The 25,225-nt window shown below is 48.3% G+C and overlaps 1 protein-coding gene across 7 annotated transcripts in view; it reads right to left on the reverse strand.

Moving 5' to 3' along the window:
* HVCN1 (hydrogen voltage gated channel 1) overlaps nucleotides 1-25,225 on the reverse strand; it is a 246,507-nt gene that overhangs the window by 66,616 nt on the left and 154,666 nt on the right. For all 7 annotated transcript variants that reach the window (XM_085636320.1, XM_085636316.1, XM_085636321.1 and 4 more), the window contains one exon: nucleotides 21,036-21,267. In XM_085636320.1, the coding sequence (XP_085492446.1) occupies nucleotides 21,036-21,267 (232 nt within the window). The remainder of the gene's footprint in view (nucleotides 1-21,035; nucleotides 21,268-25,225) is intronic.

Genomic DNA, 25,225 nt, shown 5'->3' on the forward strand with positions numbered 1-25,225 from the left:
GAACATAGTTGCCTATGGTACCTGTGAGGACTCAATGTTCTGGACGATACTTCAGTCAGCTAAACCTGAAATCATACCAGAAAGTAGTGCCTTATGTTGAACTTGGGGAATCATGTCAAATTACCGGACCTGTTTGCAGAGTCTGGAATTGAATTGACTTCTATCTCCTGGGGAAAAGGTGTGGTTTGGTGGGGTGCTTTTGTGGGGCAAGGAGGGTAGGAATTGCAAAAAGAATGGTAGTTTATGGGGCATGTCTAGACTTGAGCTGATAAAATGAGGACACATGTTCAAGGTGGAAATGCCTGCCTTCAATACTGTAAAGAAAGTTAGATTAAAAAAACTATTGGAACTTAAAAAGATACAACTGTGGAATTCTCTTTCCAAACAATTATGAGGGACAGCCAAAAGGAAAAGGATGCAATCTGGAACGCATATGTAGAACTCAGAATGATATGCTGCTATTTATGCTCATTCAATATGTATTTTTTACTGTTACTTATTTTTTAACCAATCAGCACTACAGTATGTATTTATTTTGAAGCTCTACAATTTACTTATTTATTTATCCATTTTATAGCGCTCCTGGACAGTTAAGTTTGATGCAACTTTACACTGCAACATTAATTTAACAAACTGGAATTACACCAAGATTGAGGGAGCGTTAACCAAAATTGAGAAGCAGACTTAATTAGTCTAGGGACTGCACTAAGTGTAGCATTTCACTTACTTAAGAGAGTAACATTGTCCAATCAGATAGAAAAATCAATGTAGAGGGTGAATGCAACTATTAAGGTGAGGAGGGCCATGCGACTGCAGCCTCTGGAAGGCCAGGCACTACATATACAAGGCAAATCCAAACAGTTCAGTTTTGTGGAATTTCCAGAAGAACAAGTTACTTAACTTCAGTAACGCCTTATCTGGTAGAGACTATCTAGCCGCAGATTCCTTACTTTTGAATATCCCCAGGCGTCATACTGGAAACAAAAGGTTTTCAAGCCGTACCCCTACGAGCCAGTAGGTGGCGTCGTTCGGATCTGCGTCAGCGTCGACTGTGCTTGAAGTTATGTACCTGGTACCTATAAAGGCGCCACCTCGACAAATTTACGTTAGTTACTTTTGCAACTTTTCACGCCTGGAGTGCGAAGCCTTGATGAGAACTGGCCACTGGTGTTGAAAAGACGAGGGGCCTGAAAATAGTGACCCTATACCTCAACCGATTCCAAGAGCATGAAGGATGGGAGAGTCGGTGAGGAATCTGCGGCTAGATATAGTCTCTACCAGATAAGTCCTTACCGAAGGTAAGTAACTTGTTTACCTGATAGAGACTTCTAGCTTCAGATTCCTTACCTTTGAATAGATACCCAAGCAATACCTCCTCGGAAGTGGGTCTGTGAATCTGAATAAATCAAGAAGTCCAGCACGACTAAATAGGTGAAGTGCCCATCATGACGGACCCGACTGTCTGGGCAGTAATATTTTGCGAACGTGTGCAAGAATGCCAACATCACTGCCTGACAGATATCCAGGAGACAAACGCCACGCGCTAAAGCAGTGGTTGCAGCCTTGGCTCTTGTAGAGTGAGCCCTAAGGGGGCTGTTTCTTGGCCAGTGTTTAGCAGATCTTAATGCACAGGACAATCCATTGTGAGATGGTTCTTTCTGTACAGCTTTTTCTTTCTTTGCTCCCACATAATCCACGAAAAATTGATTGTCCACCTGAAACTCTCTTGTGTGGTCAAGGTAGAATGACAACGCTCTTTTTGGGCCAAGGTGTTGGAGTCTCTCTTCTTCTTTAGCAGAGTGAGGTCGAGCAAAGAAGGTAGGCAGGGTGATGTTCTGGTCTACATGGAAAGGAGGGACAACTTTTGGCAGAAAGGAGGCACGTGTCCAGAGAACCAGTTTGTCCGGTTAAAAGGTTGTATAAGAAGGGTGCGCCAACAGCGCTTGTAGTTCGATGACACTCCTGGCCGATGTTATGGCCACTAAAAAGACAGTTTTAATAGTCAGTAGCTTAACAGGGTAATTGGGTAGAGGTTCAAATGATGCACACATGAGAAAAGTCAGGACCAGGTTGAGTTCCCATCTAAATGGCTTAGGTGGGAACAGAAGTTGCAGCCCTCTTAGGAAGCCCTTTTAGGTGACTGAAAAAGTTAAGGTTGGTCCAACAACTGCAAAAACGCCAAGATGGCGGACAGGTCACTCTTAACTGTGCCCAAAGCAGAGCCAATAATAAAACATGTTAGAGAGGTGCAAACAGGGGGTTGACTGTGAAGGAAGGACACCACAGGAACAATTTTTCTCAACGCAGGCATATACCATCCTGGTGGAGGGATGCCTGGCTGCCAGAATAACCTCACGGACTTCGGGAGGAAGGTAGAAATCTGTCCAACTGTCGCCGTTCAATCTCCAAGCATGGAGGCAGAGGGGGCACAGGTTCGTGTGCAGAACCCTGCCCTGTTGTTGCGACAGAAGACCCTCCTGAAGAGGCAGTCTGGCTGGAGTATCGATGGTCATGCTCAACAGATCAGGATACTACACTCTCCGTGCCCAATCCAGTGCCACACAAATTACTTGGGCCCAGTTGTTCCAAATCTTCTTGAGAACTCTGGGCAGGAGTGGTATTTGTAGAAAGGTGCACAGGAGGTCAGAGCTCCAACCGAGATGAAAAGTGTGGAAACTCCAGCACACTTAACTGCTGGCGTTGAGAGAGCCCACCAGGCGTTGAACCACCAGGGAAAAGCCCTGATGTTTCAGCTATGTCCAGAGGCACAGGGCCTCTTGACACAGTATCCACAACCCCACCCCGCCCTGTTTGTTGCAGTACCACAAGGCGGTGGTGTGGTCGGTGAACACCTGCACCAGCCTTCCCTTGATTGCTGTAAGAAAGGCTTTTAATGCCAAGAGGTTTGCCTGAAGCTCCAACAAGTTTATATGAAGCTTGAACTCCGCTGGAGACCAGAGCCCTCAGATCTCTACCTATCCCAGATTCCCACCCAGCCCAGTAGTGATGCATTTGTCACTAGTCAACTCTGGCTGGGGAATGAAGAGGAGTCGGCCACTGATCCAATTGCGGTTCGTTAGCCACCACAGCAGGTCTTTTGCAGTTCCCTCAAAGATCTGGACCATGTCGGATAAATTACCTTTATTTTTTTTTAAAACAGAATTTATTGATTTTCAAAGAAAATGCCAAAAGGACAGCGGTACAATCACATGGGCAATACAAAGGAGCAGTTAGGTAGACAAAATACATTGCAAATACAATCATCAGTATTCCTAAGATCCTCATAGATCCAGTCGCAACTGGGTTCTCATCAAAAGGCCCTTGTGAGGTGTCAGTTGACCCCTCTCACTCCCAGCAGTCAATATAGCCCTCAGGTTATCAATTCTCCGCGCCCAATACAGCCTAACAGCGAATTTCAAACAAGGATCCCTAAATCCCGCCCCCCTCCCCAGTCCCCAAATACCCCAACGCAAACCCCCTCCCCCTACCACCCCCCCAGGCATGCCGTTGATTCGATGAGATACCCACATGGTCAGCTAAACCCCGTGCAAACCACGCCAGGAAACTTGCCGCATAGACCGCATCCTAATGAGGTCCAGGGACACCAGAGGAATTTGTTGCCAAGTCAGCCCCGGACTCAAGCACCCATCATTTCATTCAGCCTCACTCAGCCTGTGCCCCCTCAGCCCCATCTGGCACTCCCTCGTCGTCTTCGATTGGGTGCTTAACTAGTTCCACAAGCGCCACCCACGCCATTTCCATTGATTTCTCGCTCTCAGTGCGCTTAGCCTGGCGTAGCCTGCAGTTCCTTTCACTCTCTGCCCACCTCCCAAACTCCCCGCGCCAACGCGTACGAGAAGGCCCTCTGCACGCCTTCCAACGGGTAGTAAGTTCTCTTTTTGCCAGGACCAGCCCCAAATCAATGGACTTGCTGGTGACCTTGGTCTTAGCAGTGTGTGGAAACCAATGGAGCAAACAAGCCCCTGGCGTCATGGCTATCTCTCTCTCCGTCACTGTCGTCAGTGCAGTCGTCACCCCTTGCCATTAGTCCCTCAACTGTGGGCAGTCCCAGATCATGTGTAAAAACCCCGCCCCCTCTAAGGCACACCGGGGACATGCAGTTGAAGCCCCAAAATAGTGGTTGATCTTGCCGGGAGTTAAGTATGCTCTATGTATCACATAGAATTGGATCAGTTGAAAGCGCGCATTCCAAGTGCTTTTCCATGCTCTCTCAACCACCTCCCCCCATGGTTTCTCCTCAATGGGTGCCCCCAGATCCGCTTCCCATTTAAGGCGTAGTGCTATCAGCGGTTGACGCAGGTCCTGGGTAATCCTCCGATACAGACAGGTCACCGCTTTAATAGTTCCCGCTGCCATCACTATGTATTGACAGTTGGGAGACAGTTTAGGCTCCACCAATCCTCCCCGTCAGTGCCTTCTAATAGCCGCCGTGAGGGCCACATGAAATAGAAAGTCCCCACCTTAGGAGATCATGAGGTCATTGAAGAGAAGGAGGTTTCCATCCTCGTAGAGATCCCCAATTGCAATGATCCATGCCTCCTCCCAGGTTCGCAGCTTGCTCCAGTTCCCTCCATGGGGTAGCACCTCGCACATTCCCAGCGGGATCTCGGGTGCATATGGAACTCGGATGTGCGACCTCCTAGTCAGTCGCGTTCAGCACTGTTGCACCACTTGCAAATCCAGCGGCATTGCCCATCTCTCAGCGGCGCTCACAACAATACACTAGACAACAGACGCCAGATCGGATCTGCCACCCCCTTCTTCCTCCGGCTGCCGTATACGGCCCGCCACCCATTTTGCGAACCATTGCAGCTGCGCCGCATGATAATAGGCCTCGAGGTCCAGCAGTGCAAGACCCCTTTCCGACCTGGGCCGTTGCATAGTGACCAGGGCAAACCTCCTTCTCCCGTTCCACCACAAGAACCCTGTGAACATGGTGTTGAGCTGTCCAAACAGGGAGTGTCCCAAAGTAATAGAGGAATCTTGGGAGGATGACCATTTATACCAAGGAAACTCTGCCCGCTACAGATAAAGGAAGAGTCCCCCAAAAATCAAAACAAGCCTTGGTACTGTGTATCGCTCGCCCCACGTTGCCTTCCAAAAGGTCCTCAGAGTCATGGTAGATCCGGGTTTCTAAATAAGGTAAATAGTGTGCCTCCCATGGGACCCCTTCTACACTCTGTAAATCCATCCTGTCCGACTTGGTAGGGAACAAGCACGACTTGGTCCAATTCACGCGGAGTCCCGCAGTTCTCCTCAAAGTCTCCAGTAAGTCCTTTGCTGCCTGCAGTGCTTCTCCTGAGTTGGCCAGGAACAGGAGCATATCGTTTGCGTACAGCGCTATGTGCTGCATCTGCCTCTCCACCATCAAGCCCGAGTAGAATCTCCCGGTCCTTGCATGTGCAGCCAGGGGTTCCACCGCCAGGGCAAACAATAGAGGGGACAAAGGGCACCCCTGCCTCGTCCCTCGAGCCACTTCACAGGCAGCAGAGATCAAGACACCCGTCCTAACCCTGGCGGTGGAAGCACTCTATAACAGCGCGGTCCACTTTATAAAATTGTCCCCCAAGCCAAACTCCCGTAGAACACTAAAAAGGTAAGACCACTCCAGGCTATCAAAAGCCTTCTCAAGGTCGACCGCAAAAATACAGGCCTCTTCTTTATCATAGGTCTCGGACCCCAAGATGCGCATGAGTCTACGAACATTCATTGCCGTATTTCAGGATGGTATAAATCCAGCTTGATCCCTATGAACCAGCATATGTGGCAATAGACGACTAGCCAGTACCCGACTCAAGATCTTGTAGTCCAGGTTAAGCATCACAAGGGACCTATAAGAGGAGCGATCCCAAGCGGGTTTGCCCGGTTTGAGGAGGGGGGACTACGATTGCTTCTCGGGTGGAAGCAGGGAGGACGCCCTCCTGCCGCACTCTATTGTACATTGCTACTAGGGAAGGAACCAGGGCCTCCGCATAGGCTGCAAAAAATTCCACTGGCAGTCCGTCTGTGCCCGGGGTCTTGTTCATGGCCATATGTTTTATAGCACTCCGCACTTCACCCACCTCAATGTCCCTAACAAGATCTTCAGCCTCATCCGCCTCAAGTTTAGGGAGACCTGCTCACGGCAAAAAGTTCTCATTTCCGGGGAGCCCAGGGCCCAGTCTACTCTGATATAGCGTAGTATAATACTGAAAGAATTGGTCATTGATACCTCGTTGGGTATAAAAAAACGTAGTCTCCCTGGCCTCTCAGTTCTAATATCACTGTCCCTCTCTGTGCTGGGTTGGCCAACCATGCAAGCAGCGCACCAGACTTGTCTCGCTCCGCATGCACCCTATCCGTATAGGCCTTATAAATCGAAACATCATAATCTCTCGACTTGAACTGCCATCTCTTCCCTGCCCATAAGCAGCTCATCATGCTTGTCCGGCTGCTCAGGGCACTCTTGCTCTACCTCACGTAGCTTCTGCTTCGCCCTTGCTGTATCCTGTAGCAGCACTTTCCGCACTTCCACCACTTCTCCTATGCAGCACCCTCTAATCATCGACTTGAAAGCATCCCACTCAACAAGTAGAGTGGATGCCGTGTTAGTGTTAAGCCAAAAATACTCTTCGATCGCTGTTCCTAGAGTGTGACGGAACACTGACTCTTCTAATGTTTCCGGTCTGAGTCACCACGTGGGTATGGCAGGACGATCCCGCAGCCAGTGTAGTACTGCCAGCAGTGGATTATGATCGGATGATGTTCTAGCTAAATATTCGCTGTGCACCATTCCCCCATGTACGTCCGGAGAACAAAGGATCGAGTTCAGCCGAACATGCAGGTCATGCAGCGACGAGAAGTAAGAATAATCTCTATTGGCGGGATGATGGGCCCTCCATGTATCAGTCAATCCCCACTGTTGCTGCCAGGCTCGCCGCGCCGCCGCCAATTTATGTACAGGGGCATCTACAAGAGGAGGATGGGAGCTGTCCAATGAGACATCAGTTATACAGTTGAAGTCTCCCCCCCAATAACACAGAGTCTGTCAGGATAGGCGCCAGGTTTCTAGACAGACGTGCAAAGAACGAGGCTTGATCAATGTTAGGGGCATATATACTCCCTAGTGCAATATCTCTCCCATCCAGGCGCCCCGTCACCACAACATACCTACCCTCCGGGTCAATCAGCTGGCCAGTGCACTGGAATGGGACCCCGGACCCTGATCCAAATCAGCACCCCCGTGCAAACACCGAATATGTGGTACAGAACACATGCCCCTGCCATCTGCGCTGTAATGCCAGGCCCTCCTGTTTGTTTAAGTGCATTTCCTGCAGTAGAGCAATCTGGACCCCTCTTCGTGTAAGATATGTATGTATCTTGTGACGGCGTTGCATAGTATGTATCCCCCTGATGTTCCAGGACAAGCACTTAATACCTACGGCGGTTCCCACGGCGTATCCTCCCTTATGTTACCTTCCTCGACCGCCCCAACGGCATGCCTGGCCCCAAAAAAAACCTCCCCCCTAGTCCCAATTGTCCCCAACTCCCGTTCCCCAGCACAGGTCCCCTCAAACTAGTTCCCATCCAAACCGGCACTACTAAACTGTGCAACCAAAAGACAAAAATGCAGCGAGGCGTGTGTTGACGGGGACCCACAGCTCCTCCTGGTCCCCCCACTACTCTATATCAGCTCGGGCCCTCCAACAATTCTGTTCAGCCAGTATCACCAGCCCTCCTTCCACAGAACATAGCCCATTCACTGGTTCATTGTGAGTAGTGATGCAAGTCCCTCTCACCCATCCGACGGTCTGCAGGTCACACTATTATATCCGCAGTCTGCGGAGTGAACACTGGCAATTCAGTCTCAGAGTCTCCTGCTGTGCTTCCAGGCAGAGAGTTCTCAGAACCACCCAGCTCTCGTCCAATAGAGACAGACGTTAGGCTGGCCTCGCCCCGACTGATCTCTGCAACTGCTTGCATCGCAGAATTCCGCCTGGGCCTCGTCTGGCGCATCTCTAGCCACTGCCAAGCCTCGTGTGGAGTGGTGAAGAAGTGTGTTTCTGTATTGTCTACCACCCGCAGGCATGCCGGGAAGAGCATGGCATAAGGTATTTGAAGTTGACGCAATTTTCGTTTGAGGGCAAGAAAGGAGGCGCGCTGCTTCTGGACCTCCCTGGTGTAGTCCGGGAACAACATCACCTTGGAGTTCTCGATTTGGAGATGTTGCTTCCCTGCCTGCTGCAAAAGATGGTCTCTGTCACGATAATGCAAGAGCCTCACCACCAGCGGGCGCGGCAGCGCTCCTGGCTTCAGAGGCCTGACCGGAACTCTATGGGCCCGCTCAAGGGCGTAGAATGGTGAGAGGCCTTCAGGGGCAACCTCCGCCTTAAGCCACCCCTCCAGATACCGTACAGCGTCATCTCCTTCCGCCCGCTCCGGTATTCCCACTATACGGATGTTATTCCCTGGGGAGCGCCCTTCGCTGCCCTCTGCTCTCGCTTCCAAGACGGGATCTTTGTCCTCCACCAACTTTAAGGAGCGTTGCAAGGCAGATATTGCATTCGGGACCTCCTCCAGAGCTTTCTCAGTCACTTTCACCCGCTCTTTGAGTTTCTTGTGGTCGTCCTTGAGCAGCGAGAGGTCCACCCCAATGGCATCAATTTTTGTCTCGAGAACCTCCCTTGATGAGGTAATGGCTTGCATTATGTCCTCCAGCGTGAGGCTCCGCGGGGCAGCTACACTGTGGGGCTCCGTCACTTCCTCTTCGTCGTCAGATTGGTGCCCCGCTACGTCCATCCGGAGGGCCGCAAAGCCCTTTTTTTTTGGATACCCGCCCCATCACTGCGGGTCGCCGAGGGCCGCGTCGCTCCTCACCAAGCGCGGGAGTACACAATCGCCAATGCCGCCCTGTGGCCCTCTCTGGCTGGTCGAATAGGTCCACATTGGTCAAATCGCACCAAGGTGTTCCGCAACAGCGCACTCTGATCGAACAGGCACCCCCCTCAGGTCCCTCGGAGCAACTTGGTATTCTCTCTTCCGTCCTGATCAGAGTGATAGCGCTCCCGCACTCCTCAGTCAGCGCAGTACAGCGACAAATGCGGTAGTCCTAGCTTCCTTCGCCCAGTGCCAACCTCCAGCAGCTATGTCTCCTTCACCGGGTCTCCCCCGAATTCAGTCTATTGTCCCACAACCACATCGGATTGCTCCACCGGCCCACTAGATCAAGTTCCCAGCCAGCGCCCACTGTAGTAGTCTTCCCATATATGGCGCCTTACACGTGATAGCGCTGCAGCTCCTGGGTTAGGGCCCTTCCAACCTCTCACATCTTCTTGCTTGTAGGCAGCCGCCAGGATCACGGAGGAGCAGATTCTCCCCGGTCCTCAGGTTCTCTCAGACCTCGCTCTCTGTATCACTGGCCCTTCTCGGGAGAGGTTTCAGGATAGCGCAAAGTGCAGTCACTCCCTCAGACAGTAGACAGCGGGGATGCCTCCCATGTACGGGGCAGACGGATGTCCTCGTTCTGTGGGGGTTTCAGGCTGTCACCCTGGATCACACAAGGGCAATCAGAAGTCACTCAGCCAGTCTGCGGCTCCTTCCAAGACAGGAGCACAATTCCAGTTCCCTGTCAGGATGCAGTAGCCAGGCAGTAGCACAACACCACTCTCTTTACTGTTCCTTATGGCAGCACCCAGCTCTGAAGCTACGCATCCCTCCCAGGCATCCAGGTCAACAGACCCCAGTCCACGAGGTGTCACGCAGCATACGCCCCAGTTAGTCCAACGTGCTTCTCAGCCTTCTTTGAGTGCAGGATCCCGCACCAACAGTGGCGCATGCTGGACTCCACGCGGTACTCCCCCTGTAATTCACCGCAGGCTCGGGATCTCCTTGGTCCACTGCACTCGCCACTTTGGCAGCTCTCCGCCTGCCCCGCTCTCAGCTACCAAAGAGTTATATTCAAGTCCAGGTGCTAAGAGCAGGGTATGGTTGTCTGTTCAGGGGGACAGGGTGCTACAATCGCCGCTCTCAGTCGGCGACCGCGATCACCCCCGCGATCTGCCTGGGGTATTCCGTTCCGCCATCTTGAAGTCAGGCTTCCTCTGCCGAGCGCGCTCCAAGCCTCACCTCACCTCTATTTCCAGGCCACCTGCCCTCTCTCAGATGGGCACTCGCTGTCCTCCTGCTCCCGCACTCCACACTGCCGTTGAGCAGGCTCATTCGGCACGTTGGGCTCCCTTACCGGCAGAGGCTTCTATGACGAGGTGCGGCCGCCATTTTGCGCGCGACCCAGCCGGAGAGCGAACAGGGAGAACAAACGCCGGTTTCTACGTTCCCCGGCTCTCCCGCGATTCAAAACTGTACCAAGATGGGCACCAGGGCTTCCGCCTCCAGATATGGTGCCAGGGCCCCCTCAGCTGCTCAGGATAGATTGCTGTGGAGAGAGGCCACGGAGGAGCTCCAAAGTCCGCTACTCCCTCATCGGCGCCAAGCCACGCCCCTCCGGGATAAATTACCTTGATGCTGTGCCCATTAGGCCTTCAGGTCCCACTGCAAAGCCCACGTATGCCAGCAAGCATTTGTCACCTGCAAGATGCAGATGGCCATGGGTCCCAACAGCCTCAGAGTCAGTCTTACCAAAATCCAGACTAGAGGCTGAAACATCGGTATTATAGCCTGAATAGCCTGGACTAGCCTCTCAGGAGGATGGGCCCAAAACTGCTGTGTCTGGAACAGCTCAGATAAAATGCAGCGTCTGAGAGGAAGTCAGGTGTGATCTTCAGCATGTTGATAGTGAACCCCAGCAAGTGCAGGAGGTTCGCCGTAGTCTGACAGTGGGAGATGACAGCCTGGGGCGAACCGGCCTTCAACAACCAGTTGTCGAGGTAGGGAAAGACTGAAAATCCCTGACCGTCACAGGGGAGCTGTGAATACAGCCATTACCTAGGTGAATACCCTAGAAATGCTGGTAAGGCCGAAGGGGAGCACAGCAAACTGATAATGCTCGGGGCCCACCGTAAACCACAGATGACATCTGTGGGCCGGAAGGATGGAGATTTGGAAATAAGCATCCTGCAAGTCCAATGCTACCATCCAGTCTCCCAGATCCAGGGCAGACAAAACTTGGGCGAGCATAAGCATTTTGAAAATGTCTCCTTCTTCAAGAAGTGTTTGAGAAGGCGCAGACCTATGATAGGATGAAATCCTCTGTCCTTCTGTAGTACCAGAAAGTAGCAGGAATGGCAACCATGACCTACTTCTGATGCAGGCACCCTCTCTATGACTCCCTTGGCCAAGTGAGCCTGCACTTCTTGATGGAGCAATCGTAAGTGGGTGGGAGGAGTGGAGGAGGTATCACAAAGGAGAGGGAGTAGTCATCTGTAGTACCCATCGATCTGATGTTACTGACTGCCAGTGGTGGCGGTAATGGCGCATCCAGCCTCCCACATGGTGCCCGTGACGGTCAGAGGGCAGACGAAACAGGCATGAGGGCAGCAGATGCTAGGGGTTATGGTGGATTGACCTGACCGGTGGCCGCCTGTCCCACGTGGTCTGTGGGACCCACTCCCTTGGCCACGAAAAGGCTGGGAAGCTCACTGGCCATGGTGTCAGAGAGTATGGGTGAGGCTCGAGACCCCTTCTGTAGCCAAAAAAGGGGCAGAAGGCGGAGTGGGGTTGACCAGGGGCCATAGACAAGCCCAAGGACATGGTCGTAGCTTTGCTGTCCTTGAAGCGCTCCAGTGCTGAATCCGTCTAGTCTCCAAATAGGCAAGAGCCATCAAAGGGCAGGTCCATGAGAGAAGCTTAGACATCCCCATAAAAACTAAATATTCTCTGCAGGCGTGGTGCTGCAAGGCCACCAACTCTACCTCGCGAGTCAGTTGTATCGAGTCCACATCGGATGGAGAACTTTGCTGCATCTCTACAGTCAGCAACTGCCTGGAGAGTATGGCCCGGGCCCGGGCGTATGGTAATAACTTCTTAATAGGCACGCGGGTTTCCACCAACCGCATTGCCAGACTTGTAGAAGAGAACATCCTCTTACCAAAAGGTGTCCAGCCTCTTGGATTCCCTTTCCGGTGGTGGGTAGGGAATGTGCCAGGGTGAATGCAGGATGAGGAGGCTTGGACCACCAAGCTCTCTTGGGTGGGATGCTGGGTAGGGATACTGGGATTCTCATGCGTGGGACGATGGCGGCGGGAAATCGTCCTATTCACAGGAACTCCTGTGGAGGACTTGGACCAGGTCCCAAGCAGCATATCCTTAAGGACTTCATTAAATAGAAGTAAAAGTTCTGAGGGGGAAGACTCTTGGTTAAAGCACCTCTGTAATGACGTTAGTCTTGACTGCCCCTGAAGGTCAGGGTGAATGTCCTCAGTCAGTACCAGACCACGCCAATGTTGGGTCAGGTAGAATGATGGTTATGGCTCTACTTATGGCTATGGGTCCCAAGGACCATGAGGGAATTTTTTCTTGGTGAGGCATGACATGTTTTTATGAACACAATGATTCACCTGGACTGGGTTCACTTCTGCACCACTTTCAGCTTCCTAGCACTAGCAAAGCCAACAAAAAGCTGGACATCAACTCTGTACACTTTTATGCTCTTGAAGTAAAAAGCAAGAGGTCTTTGGATTCAACTGATACAGCCTCTCCTCCTCTTTAGAGAGATATGGCAGCAAGAAAAAGGCGAGGAGAGTAAAAGACTGTCAAGTGAAAGGGCGACAAAATGTTTGGAATAATGGAGCAGAAATCAGCAGCATCAATGTCAGGGAAGGTGGTGGGGTTTGGAAGTTGTTCTGATAGTACCTTGAGTTCAATGACAAGGCACACAGCAGTAAATGTAATGCTGTTGTGATGATCAGCAATCTCAGAAAGCAACTGTGCATGAGCTTGAAGAGCATAAACAATAGGATCGGAAGTACCAAGTTAAGGTCCCATAGGACCATCATGGAAGGCATAGGTGAGAACATGTATCTTAGTTCTGTTTGAAAACACATCACAACTGGTGATTTGTATAACGAAGATTGGTCCGGTAAGCACAGAAAGGCTGAAAGGGCTGACCAATAACGCTTTACAGAGCCCACTGCAAAGCTTGTGCCAGAGATAAAATAAAACGTCAGATAATTTTGCCTATATTGTGTCAATGAGATGGTCCCGCACCAGGTCACAAACCTCACGCTATGATCAAACTATATAGACTTAATAGAAGGACGTCTAGGCACAAGCCTAATATCCCCTTGTTATGCAGATAAGTCGAAACTTCTCAGTTGTTGCCACGCAATCTCCACTCAAGAGATGTACACTGTGCAGATTCCGGTGCAGACCCTGCCCTGGTGCTAAGATAGAAGGGCTTCCTGAAAAGGTGATATGTTGGTGCGCAAATATTGAGGCTCAACAAATCAGGATACCACAATCTACTGCCAGACTCAGGATATTCTGAGCCAGGTCTTTGCTGACCTTCTTCAGGACTTGAGGCAGAGGTAGTTAAGCGTACAGAACCGGCTTTCCACTGCCATAAGATCAGGTCTCTTAAGGGACCTCTTAGTGGTAACTCCAGCGTGCAATCTCACCAATAGGTGTTCTCTTGGTGGCAAATAGATATAACCATGGAATGCCCCACCAGGCGAAGATGCCTTGCATCACTTCCTGATGGAGACGCCATTCGTAGTCCATCGGCTGATATCTGTTGAGCTGGCCCACCCTGGCATTCAGCAAACCCTCGGATTGACTGTTAGGGAGATCAGTTGATGGTCCAGCCATTTCCTGAGACTTTGTGCCTCCTGGCACAGGATCCGCGACCCCACACTACACTGCTTTATGCTGTACCACAAGATGAGTGTATTGTCCATCATGACCTGAAATAATTCCCTTTGATGAATAAGAGGAAGTCCTTCAAAGCCAACTAATTGGTGCAAGATCTAGAAGGTTGATGTGCAGCTTATGCTGGTGATCAAAGAGCTCTGATCTCCTCCTCTTCCAGTTGATACTCAATCGTTCATACTGTGATCTCTGGATGGGGTAGGGAGAATGGACTGCTACGTTCATGTTAGTGTCCACCGGCTACCACCCAATGTCACAGGCTGCCTCTTTTAAAATGTAGATGTCTGAAATGTAAGCCCAGTGCTGTGCCCTCAGTAGGTGGGTGTTCTATTCAAAGCATTCGCATGCCAATGGGCATGTTGGACAGCCAGATGCACATGGCCAAGAATCCTCACAACTGCTAGGGTCAGAACCTGGGATTTAGCTTAATACATCAGGCTTGCATCCTGAATATCCCGGACACACTGCAGGATGGAAAGGCCTTGAAAGTCAGTATGTAGAATGGGCCCTATATAAAGGGCATTCTCTGTGCAGGCTGGAGGTGGGACTTCGGCTCATTGCCCGGACCGGCCCTTGGAACGTATTTTGTTGCACCCTGCTTCTCAGGCATTGCCTGGGCAAATTGCTTTACTGAATCCATTAGGGAGACCGCAAGATATCGCTGGCCATATGCCAAAGAGTACATGTGTACCGAACAAGGAGATAAAAAGCATTCAAGGATATTAGGGCCAAGCTGGCAGAAAGAAAGACTTTCTTGCCAAATGCCTCAACACATTTCAATTCTATTTCAGGCGGCGCAGTAGAAAATGCAATGGGGCCGACCTTGTTGTAGAACTGTGAACAACCAAACTTTTAGGAGTCGGGTGAGGTGTCCGAAATGCTAGGTCTCTGTGGGTCAGAATATGACCGTTAGCAGGTAACTAACTGGGGAGCAGAACACAGCTTAGTCTATGGTGACATCAGGATGTCTGTCCGGGCCGAGTTAAAGGCCATTAAGTGCTCCAACGTATCAGGCCAAGTTTACAGAATTTTTGTTCACCATATCATCATCTTCTGCATGTGGAACATTTTGGAGCCCACGTACAACATCAGAATTCGACCCAAATATGGTGTCTTGTGCACAATAGAAGTGACATCTATATAAAAGTGTTTCATCCAAAATTGGAGGTTGCTCCTTGGTGATTTCATACAAAGTCATGGGCCTTGTGTGGGGCGATATAAGCTCCAGATTGGATATGTACATTGGCATCAGATCGAGAGAGAGCACCTGCACCGGATCAGTTGGAGTAAATGGAGCCTACAGCACACATGTGGATGCATGAACGGGCACCGGCAATGAACTTGATGGAAGCCTAACAGGGCTAGTTGGTACCAGGGAAGGACCTGTCAGTGGGACTGGGGGCCCTTGAGAATCCATTGGGCCTGAAGGCACGCCAGATGGAGCCCCATTGTTCTGAAAATTTGCAGAATGCATTCCTTAAAAGCCACAATTTGCTTCATGGTCAAAGATGGCCCAGGAAAATCCTCTGAGTCAGCAGATGCCAGCAGCATCAGTTCCTTGGAGTGCCACTATGGCGCTTCTCCCTGGAGCAGGAGTGGGAAGAGGGTTATCATTCCAGCTTGGCCTTCTAGTACTTGTGGCTCAACTTCTCTTTCAACTTGGTCGTAGACTTAACTTGAAAAGCAACTTGAAGGAAACCTAATAAGTTGGAGCGAGTCTGCTGTTTTGAGCGTGATCTGCCACATTTTTGTGTTCCTCAACATAGTTTCTCTGCCCGCTCCGATTGCCTTCAGATGCATCAGGGAGGATTTTTTGCACAACTTTGTTTTGTGGCTGGATCCCAGACACCATTCGCAGACATCATGCAGAACTGTGACCAATATCAGTTTCCTGCAGGCTGGCACAGTTTAAAGCCTGTGGTTTTGGGGGAAGACGCTTCACAAGCAAGTTGTCTAATTTAGAAACACAATTTGGCATCATTGAAACCTGATCAAAGTCAGGAATAGAGATCCAGATCCATGTTGAAGGGTGCAGAAATAAAAGAACTAATGTCACCCCGTGGGGACTGTACCTATATACACGTCAGCACCCTCACATCCGGAGGGAGAGAGAGTTCACTATGGAGCTGTATGGCACCAACTGCTGGTACGTGTACACAGTTGCAATAAAAACAAGCATTTGCAATGCATTAGGTCTCGCATTTACGCGAGTTTGAGCTATTGGACATTGCAAATAACAATGTCTATTGGCATTGTCATTTACAATGCCAATAGCTTTAACTCGTGTAACTGCGAGGCCTATTGCATTGCAAATGCTTGTTTCTAGCTTTGAGTTCAGTTATCGTGTAGTTCGGTTTAAATGGGGAGAGGATGTGGTCTGACAGCTAGATTGCCGACTTTGGAGCTGGAAAACCAAGGTTCGAGCCTCGGGGTCGCGTTCACATCCTGTGATTCTGGGCAAATCACTTATTCTCCCGGTGCCTACCGAAAAGATGAATGTGTTCCTCGTGTAACGTAACCGGTGCTCATGTAAAGCACTCTAATACCTACGGGTCGAGTTCGCGCTATATAAATATGCAACAACAAAAAAATAAAAACGTGCTGTGATTCTGGGCAAATAACTTAATCTCCCCGTGCCTTCCAAAACATGAATGTGTCCTTGAGTAATGTAACTGGTGCTCGTGTAAAGCCCTCTAATACCTACGGCTCGAGTTTGCGCTATATAAAACTAGAAACAAATATAAAATAAATCTTGAGTGAAAGAATACTACCTTCCCAATTCACGCAAGTGTGTATGAAAAGGTTCATATAATAACATGATGGGTCCATAATAAAGATGCCAGGAGTTGGTTGCAGTGCTGAATAAACTTGGTCGGATTTGATTACAATTTAGTTTAGTATCCAAACGATCCTTTGTAATTGTTACCTAGTCACAAAGGCGGGTTGAAGTACGTTAAGTAGTAGTGTAGCTAGCACTGTTACAAGCTCATGTATTTTTCGCTAGCCAGCCTGCTTTCACTTCTGCGCTGTGGTGGGGGAGGGGGAGGAGCATTGAGGCGAAAAAATGAAAGCAGGCTGGCTGGCGAGTGGTGTGCGATGTGCGCGCACCATGACGAGAGAAGAAAGCCATATGGCGCCTCTGCTCGTCATTGTGCGCGTAACCGCACGCCTGTCGCCAGTGCACGCGCCAGTGGGCTGAAGCGCTTCACAAAAGCGGATTGCATGGCGGCACGATGTGGGCTGTTCACTTATTTGTGAGCAATACTACTGTTAATCAAGCCGACATCAAACATCCACTGTAGGGTAGAGAAGAAAAGAAACGTTCTGCAGTAAAGGACTGTAAAATACTGTATACATCTACCTGCACGTAAGTGAAACTCAAAGAACCCCAATACAATTTTATTTAGCATCAAATGCTCAGTATAAATACACGGCTTAGAAGAGAGCGGGATCTGTTTATCTAAGAAGTGTTTGCCTTTTTTCAGCTATGGAGAAGCGAGCCTCACGATCCCCGCTGTTAATATCACAATCGACACTGCGTCCCCGCTGCAGCCTTTTAGGCAGGGCAGCGCCTTTACACATCCCACCATGTAACACTGCACAGCTCTGCCCTTCCAGTTGGCAGAAAAACAAGCAATTGCAAACAACGATATTGGTCCCACGGGCCATCAAGACAGTGCAACTATTGCACTTACATTTACACTTTCAAACCAAAAGATGATGTTGAGGCACCAGTAGGTGTCAAGCATATTTAGTACTAGGGAGTTGTTGGACAGTGTTTAGCAAACAAACATTAATTCTGTTTTTGAGCTACAGAGAACTTTACACTCTCACAACCATATATTTCCGAACAATTCATAATAAAACTCTATACATACATACAAGCTGTTCTGGTGAGTCCTCATCAGCCAGTGCAGTTTACCTCTGTACTCCGCTACCCTCGGAGCCCCAACTCCAGGCCCCACGTCTCCCTGCCCCAGAGCGAAGGAGACCATCGTATCCCGCAACGTTAGAACTCAGCTCTTTGGGACACTTTGTACACTCACACTCAGGAAGGCAAGCTGCAGCTGTCCCACCCGCATCCCACTGCAGGAGAGCATTCGAAACAGAGCATGTGCCCACAATATATTCTTATAGAGGACAGAGGTGTCCTTGGACAAGGCATGGTGTACAAACAGTCTGGGCATTGAAGGACAGGACGGCTGCACTGCCTGCAGTGGGATGGTTCCACAATCTAGGGGTTTGACCTCTTACTCCCACCACAACCTGGGCATGCAGTATGGCAAATGTAAACACGGAAATGTGTGGAAACGAACAAAGGGATGACTCTACTAGAAGAAAACCTTAATTAATCTCTATCACTCTGTGCCACTATACTGACCAACATTACTTTATAAGTCTGGAATCACAAGCAACTACCAGTTCAAAGCACTGGAAGTGTTTTATCTGCAAACAAACAATAACTACATTCACAAAACAAAACATTTTATTACACATATCTTACAGGATTATAGTATGACATATCAAAAACACATGGCTGTACTTCATTTCTCTTCCAAAGGACACATTTTCAATATGACTGCAAAAGCTGCACAGTGAGTGCAGTCCATAGAGGAGATAGTCCAATTTAGATCCACACAGAAGGAAGCAACGAGCCCCTCATACAACAGCAGTGTGTATTCTCTATATATGTAAGTTATGTTTTTTTCGGACTCCTCCAATCCAGAAAGTTACCGCATTTCAGCCCATCCATTCGGGCCTCTTCAGGACAGGGGGAGAAGAGGACATGGGGCCACCGAACGGTAGAGCTCCTGTAGCTTTTCCGGCTTATTGTGCTAACAAAGTCGCAGTAAGGAAGCAGGCACCTGTAATGAGGAGTACGCCGGTAGGTGCGTGTATGCTCTATTGCTCACTGAGGTGCCAAAAGGTCTGTGTCTGGAAGAGGGCTCCGGCCATCCACTTAAGTCTGTCAGTTGGCCTTCGACTGCAAATCGGTGTACGACGGCAATTAGTCTCTTTGTCGGCCTGTGATCCTACCTGTCCTAAGATCGGGTAAGTGGAAGCCTGTGGAAAAAAGCCTCTCCACAGATCCACAGATGAGTCGAGGCGGCAGAAGTGCCAGCAAGGTCACATGCACTGGAATGGTGGCAACACTTTTCTCACTTTTTGTGATCTACGTCTGTCTGGCGCCTTGTGGTGTAAATGGGGCATGCTAAGTTAATCATGTCATATTAGGCACCCTTAACTGAATGATACTACAGAAGGTGCCACCCTGTTAATGTCGCTGTAAGCCCGGCGCCTTCCCCAAACATAATGAGATGATGCGGAGAGAGAGGGCTTGGGAGAAGTTGCTACGGCACTTCTTGTTTTTGAAGTTAGACTATGTCAGAAAAATTCATGCTCACATGGTGAAACCACCCGCTGCCGTGACCAATTGCCCCCATCCTTCCTCATGAACAGCCAATAAAAGATCCAGGAAATGAAAAGCGGGACGGGCAGCGAGAAGCAGATATGGCACTTATTGTTTTTCGAGGTAGACTATGTCAGTAAAATTCAAACTCACACGGTGAAACCACCCGCTGCTGTGACCCATTTCCCCTTCTTTTCCCCATGCACAGCCAATAAAAGAAAGCAAATGAAAAGCAGGACGGGCTAATAAAAGGAAGGCGGGCGGAAAACAGCAACAAAAACAAGACAAGCCCGGCGGAGCGTGGCTCGCGCGCGCTTGGGGGCGGGGGAGCGCATTCTAGGCAGGGGAGCAAACCCTTTGAAGTGCTCCCAAAAAGCAGAGTGCATGGCGGCACCAAGCGCGTGATTGTGCGCGTGCTAGCAATGCAATCCGCTTTTTGGGAGCACTCTGAAATGCCCTTTTACAATAGTCTCGCTTTGCGATCGCTAACGCGATAGCAAGGCGAGCCCTAAAAATCATATTCACTCAGGTGCCTAGAGATATTCAAAAGGTGAGAAATCAGAGGTATTCATGAGAATACAATATTAGGTTGAAGATCTGTTTTTAAGTCCAGGAAAGAGACAAAAGGAAGAAATACTAGCCTAATTAATATAGCTTTATAGCCTGCAAGTAGTGGGCTATACTGGCCATTAAAGATCCCCTCCAATAGGTTTTTAAAGGTCGGTATAGTCCAGCTTTGGTGGGCTACAAAGCAATTAGAACATTCTGTTCCATGAGGGCAGAATGTTCTAATTAGAAAACACAAAAGCCTCTTTGGGCCCGAAATCCCCCTCAGCTACGAAGCAATAGTTCACAGCTGTTGCTGTGAATGTTCTGCAGTTTAAATAATGTTTATTAGTTTCATTAAATAGACCTTAGTGCAATAGTGACAGGCATACAATACAGATCATAAAGGATGTGCACAACATATTCCATAATTTACTTCAAATGGGTATACGGATAATTATGATAAATAGATTAATGTAATGCAGATTAAAATGGAGGACTATCCAGATGACCATAATTTACAGATTACAAGTGATAATCAATATATCTCATATGACGTGCACCCACAAGCATTCAAGCATATTTCAACTACAGTAAATTTCATACATATCTTAGGTCAACTAAAATCAGTACAATAAAACTATAACATCAATACCCCTCGCCCACAGTAACCCCTAATCATGAAAAGCAGCCATACATAAAGTGTCAAAATATTACACATGGACAAGAATAGCACAGCAGTACCCATTATCACCCAATTTATCAGTATTAAACTAGATCTGGGTGTGCAGGAGGATACACACAGCCTTCACCCTTCCCTCCTCCTAGGATATTGACCTCCTGTAGCTCAGTGTCACTAGGGCTTCAGAAGGAGGGAGGGGTGAATGCTGCTCAGCTCCTTGGTCTCCCTGGACCGGCTAAACTACAAAAAGCAGTTCAACCAAACCAGTGAGAACCATGGGCCGACTTTAGACCCCACATTCACTGTGAATGTTCAACTGCTAACAGCTGTGACACTAATCATACATAGCGAACGATGTTACAGTCATACTACACATTCAAAATAGATGAATATTTCTAATGTAATGTAGGTTTAGAACAGAAGCTTCACATATTGCAATTAAGAGTAGCAGCTAATCAAATACAAAGACTGTAAAAATACACGTTAATAAACGTACTCACTTTAGACAATCATCCATATCATATCACAGAGAAATACCTTCATACATGTATGGTAGAATGGAAATAATTCACTTACCATTTATAATTCTGGCCACTCGCCAAAGCCGAAGTAGGATCAATAACCCAACAGCAGCGAACACATCTTCTCGGCTTATGTAGACAACATCAAGAACAAATGACACCACAATAACAATTGCATCCATAACTTCAAATTTGTGATGAAAGAATTCTGCTTGAAAGGCATATAGTTTAAAGAAGAGTTCAATCAGGAAAAATGACAGGATGCTCAAACTCATGTAGTGAAAGACCTGAAAGGCAAAAGTTATAGTTAAATCTTTGTAAAAATGTCCATTCTAATGCAATTTTGAAAAATGGCCTTTGTCGCTATGCATTTGTTTCCTTTATTGAGGAAATGCATTAGCAATTCCAACCACCATTACATATTTAGTTAACTAACAAAAACACCTGCCACAGTGATATACACAAATCACTTAAAAATGTTTAAAGGTGCCTATCTAACAAGTTAAGGAAATTACCAAATTACTAAAACACTCACTGTTGAACAATCCATGCTTGAGTACTAAATAGTTGGAGGGTTGATCATCTGCATTTGTTCATGTAGTTTCCTATATTGGAGGTCAATGTATCCCGTACGTATGGTCAATTCTGTTGATTTAGCAAAGTTGTGAGAGTGTGTACTATATCAAATTTATAAATTGACTGACCAGGTTGTAGCAACACATTTCTTAACCTTTCATATTGTGCATTATTGTACATTATAGGAAAAGGGATTAACATTTCAAGGAGTAACTAAGTAATATACACAGAATGAGGAAGCATTACCCTCATCTTTACAGCGAGCAAAGGACGTAATCCAACCTAAAAACCCTAATCTAAATTTGACATAGGGAGTCTGATGACTCGTATGCACTTCAAACATGCATCTCTTAGATGACTGATTTTAGACTTCATGTTTAAGGCAGTTGCAGTTCTCATGTGCCTGTAGCAATGAATGTGCAAACTAGTTATCACTGTAATGAATTACTTCTGCCTATGCCCCCGTGACAAACTTCGGGCCCCATTTAATGTTGCCAGCTTGCCTAAAACACGTATGTTCAGAGCAGGCTCAGTGCAAAAACCAGGATCAGGAGAAAGGAGTACTTTGGCAACATAAGGGGACTGCTTTTCCAAAGAGAGAAATGCAATTGCAGCAAGAAATTTAGTAGCAGTTCCAAACCTGGTCTGAAATGCAGCACCACTAAAGTAAAACTTCCTCACCTTGTAAATACAGTTCTCCAATGTTAGTATCTTTCACAGATTCAAACGGTTGAATTATTCCCCGATGTCAGGCCAGGAAACCTTGTTAGCAAACATTTACATAGCGTTGTGCATGCACAGTCGATTAACATTGCAAAGTCATATACAACTTGTAGTCAATCCACGTCTTCATGCCACCTAAACTTTTGACAATGAGGCGAAGAAGCATACAGCTCAACTCTCCTCAGAGGCTGCAACTGACAGGTTAAGGACATTCGTCAAGAGTACCCGGTCTTGCGAATCAATGAACAATACCAAAGCAGAAGAACTGTAGTTACAAGTGAGTCACTTTGGCACTTTCCAGCATTGGATCTTTCATGAAGGCAAATCATTCAATTAAGATTAGCAAAGCATTATCAGAAGATAAAAGTGGCTGACAGTAATGAGGCTTAAGCAAACCGGTTTTGAAGAACCGCGTGTTCCTCTGTGGAGTCTGCTCAGGACTTTACATGAAGGCAAAAAAAACTGCCAAAGGCATAAGTCGTCCGAGACTTGCCAACAAGAGTATTTGTAGCTGCCATATCTCTGGTAAGGCGAGTGCTGGAACCACCAGTGAGAAGTTTGCCAATCAGATTATGGTGACTAGGCATGTTTTGGGAATATGGTACACATTGTGAGGCTGAGGGGTCAATGTGTAAAGGGGGAAACTGGCAATCCGGCTGAGATGACCACAGCTTCTAGAAATAGAGATATTTAAATACCTATGAGTAATAGTGCTAGGGAATAACTTTCTGGTTCAGAATCTAAACTGGACTGGACTTTATTGGGATTAATTGAGGTTTGGAAATATTCAAGGCACTGGAGAAGACTCCCGCTTTTGGTCTTTAGGAGAGCGTGCCTTCCTTTACAATGAATTCTCTGCCATGTTTCTTATATTTAGTAGCTCATACACCATTCAAGAAATGGGGGATGAATCCAGGGCATAGATATCTCATGATCAAGGCTACTCATCACGTGTCAAATCTCAACAAGATGCAGACCTCTTTGGGCAGAGATTCAAGCAACTGAGCCATTCCCACCTCTGGTACTACATGGAATTAGTAAATTGTCCTCCAAGTTAATCATCTGATGAGTTCCTTCAGGACGCTCCAGGAAAGACAACAGTTGTAGCTAGCATGCCTCTTTTTGAGTGAGCTGACCCCACTGGAGAAAGGTCTGACCATCTGTTTAAGGTAATGGGACCTGTTCAGGAAATTATCAATTTGGAAAAATCTATATTATTTGGAGGGGCAAAGTGGGGAATTGGCAATCCTGCTACCAAGCACACTGCATATATAGGAGACATTTAAATATCTAGAGATAATGGTGCCCAAAAACAGGATGCAGAGCCAGACTATGATGTAGAAAGCAGCTTTATTGAGGCTTGGAAAATATATAAGGCATTATAAGTGACTTCCACTTTAGTTCCTCGGAAGAGCGGCTTGAAAACTTTATCCCCAGCCGTACCTCTGCGGGCCGGGGGGTGACGCCGCCTGGCTCCGTGCTGACGTCGTCCATGGAAGTGACGTCAATGGAGCCATATGAGGCCCCCCCTGCATGCTGATGCCAGTTTTCTACAGTGAAACTTTTACGCGCCACAACGCGGAGCCACGACAAAAACTGTGAGAGTATAGGAACAGTGTGTCAAAAAAAAAAAAAATTGAAACAATAAGAAATCAGAGCGAGAAACCACACCATGTTGAAAAAGTACTCAACACTGGAAGGGACTGAAGGAAGCAAACAGAGCACCCGTCCCAGCAAAAGTCCCATCAAAGCGAAGAGGCGAGCCCCCCCCTCCCCCCCCCCCCCCAAAAGGCAACGGTAGTGGAAACAAATGGCATGACAACCAAAGGATAGTAAATGTATGGATACTTGTATAGCGCACGACTACCCGGAGGTCTCTCGGCGCTTGTACGAATACCGCTGTGGAACCCATCCTGGCTTTTCCCTGTGAGGCGTCCACTCCTGGGCACCCCCAAGGTGAAGGCCAGGCATCCTTAGCGTTGTGGGGGCCGTTGTGGAGATTAAGCAAGCTATTGCCCAGAGTTGCAGAGTGGGACTCCATGATTAGAATGGCACCGAGGCGAGAATTATCAGGTCCGTGGAATTTTGAGCCCAAGACCCGCTGAGGCGGGGAATTGAACCCTGGTCCCGGGCTAGACCTCTGCATCAGTATGCAACCACAGGATGAAACTGTATGAAAAACAACCTGTAACCACAGGATGTAACTGTAAGGGACCACAAGACTGGAACATCGTAGAATGTGCACCACCCCCCCCCCCCCCCACAGTGACCTATTAACTGTAGCATAGTCAAGTAGAACCGCAACCCAATCGAGATAATCAGGAGCGGAGGGAGGGTAGAGGAACATGAGAATCTCCACGCCGGAAGAAACTGGCTGAAGAGAGTTGAAAAACACATAACTAAGCCACCCAAGAACGAGAATGGGTGGAGAGCTAACGTGCCAACACAGGATGACATATCCCTGCACCGAAGGTAGGGGAACGAGAGCACCCCTCAGGAAGACCAAGACCGCCTGTAGGGATGCAAGGTGGTAAAACCCAACCTGGAAAGGTCCTTGCAGAATGGGGAGGATGGGTGGGTGTTAAGGAATCTGCGTCTAGACTGTGTCTCTATCAGATACATTGTTACCGAAGGTAAGTAACTCGTTCATCTGATAGAGACATCTAGCCGCAGATTCCTTAACTTAGAATAGATACCAAGGCCCTTTTGGAGGAGGGACTGCAAGTTCTAAGAGATCCTATCTGTCAAAAAATTTGACTAAACACGGTGGGCACAGCAATGCCAGCGCAGCAGACACTAGATACAGACAACTTCATAAAGGAGCAGGAACAAGGGGTGGCAAAGGCACCAAAATCTGTCAGAGGACGGTACAAGACCTCCCTTGTCCAAACAAGGACGAAAGGAAACACAGAATCAGAAAGGTCAGTGCAAAATGGAAGAAAATGC

This window comes from Triturus cristatus, chromosome 11, assembly GCF_964204655.1.
Source record: "Triturus cristatus chromosome 11, aTriCri1.1, whole genome shotgun sequence".
NCBI classification, from domain to species: domain Eukaryota; kingdom Metazoa; phylum Chordata; class Amphibia; order Caudata; family Salamandridae; genus Triturus; species Triturus cristatus.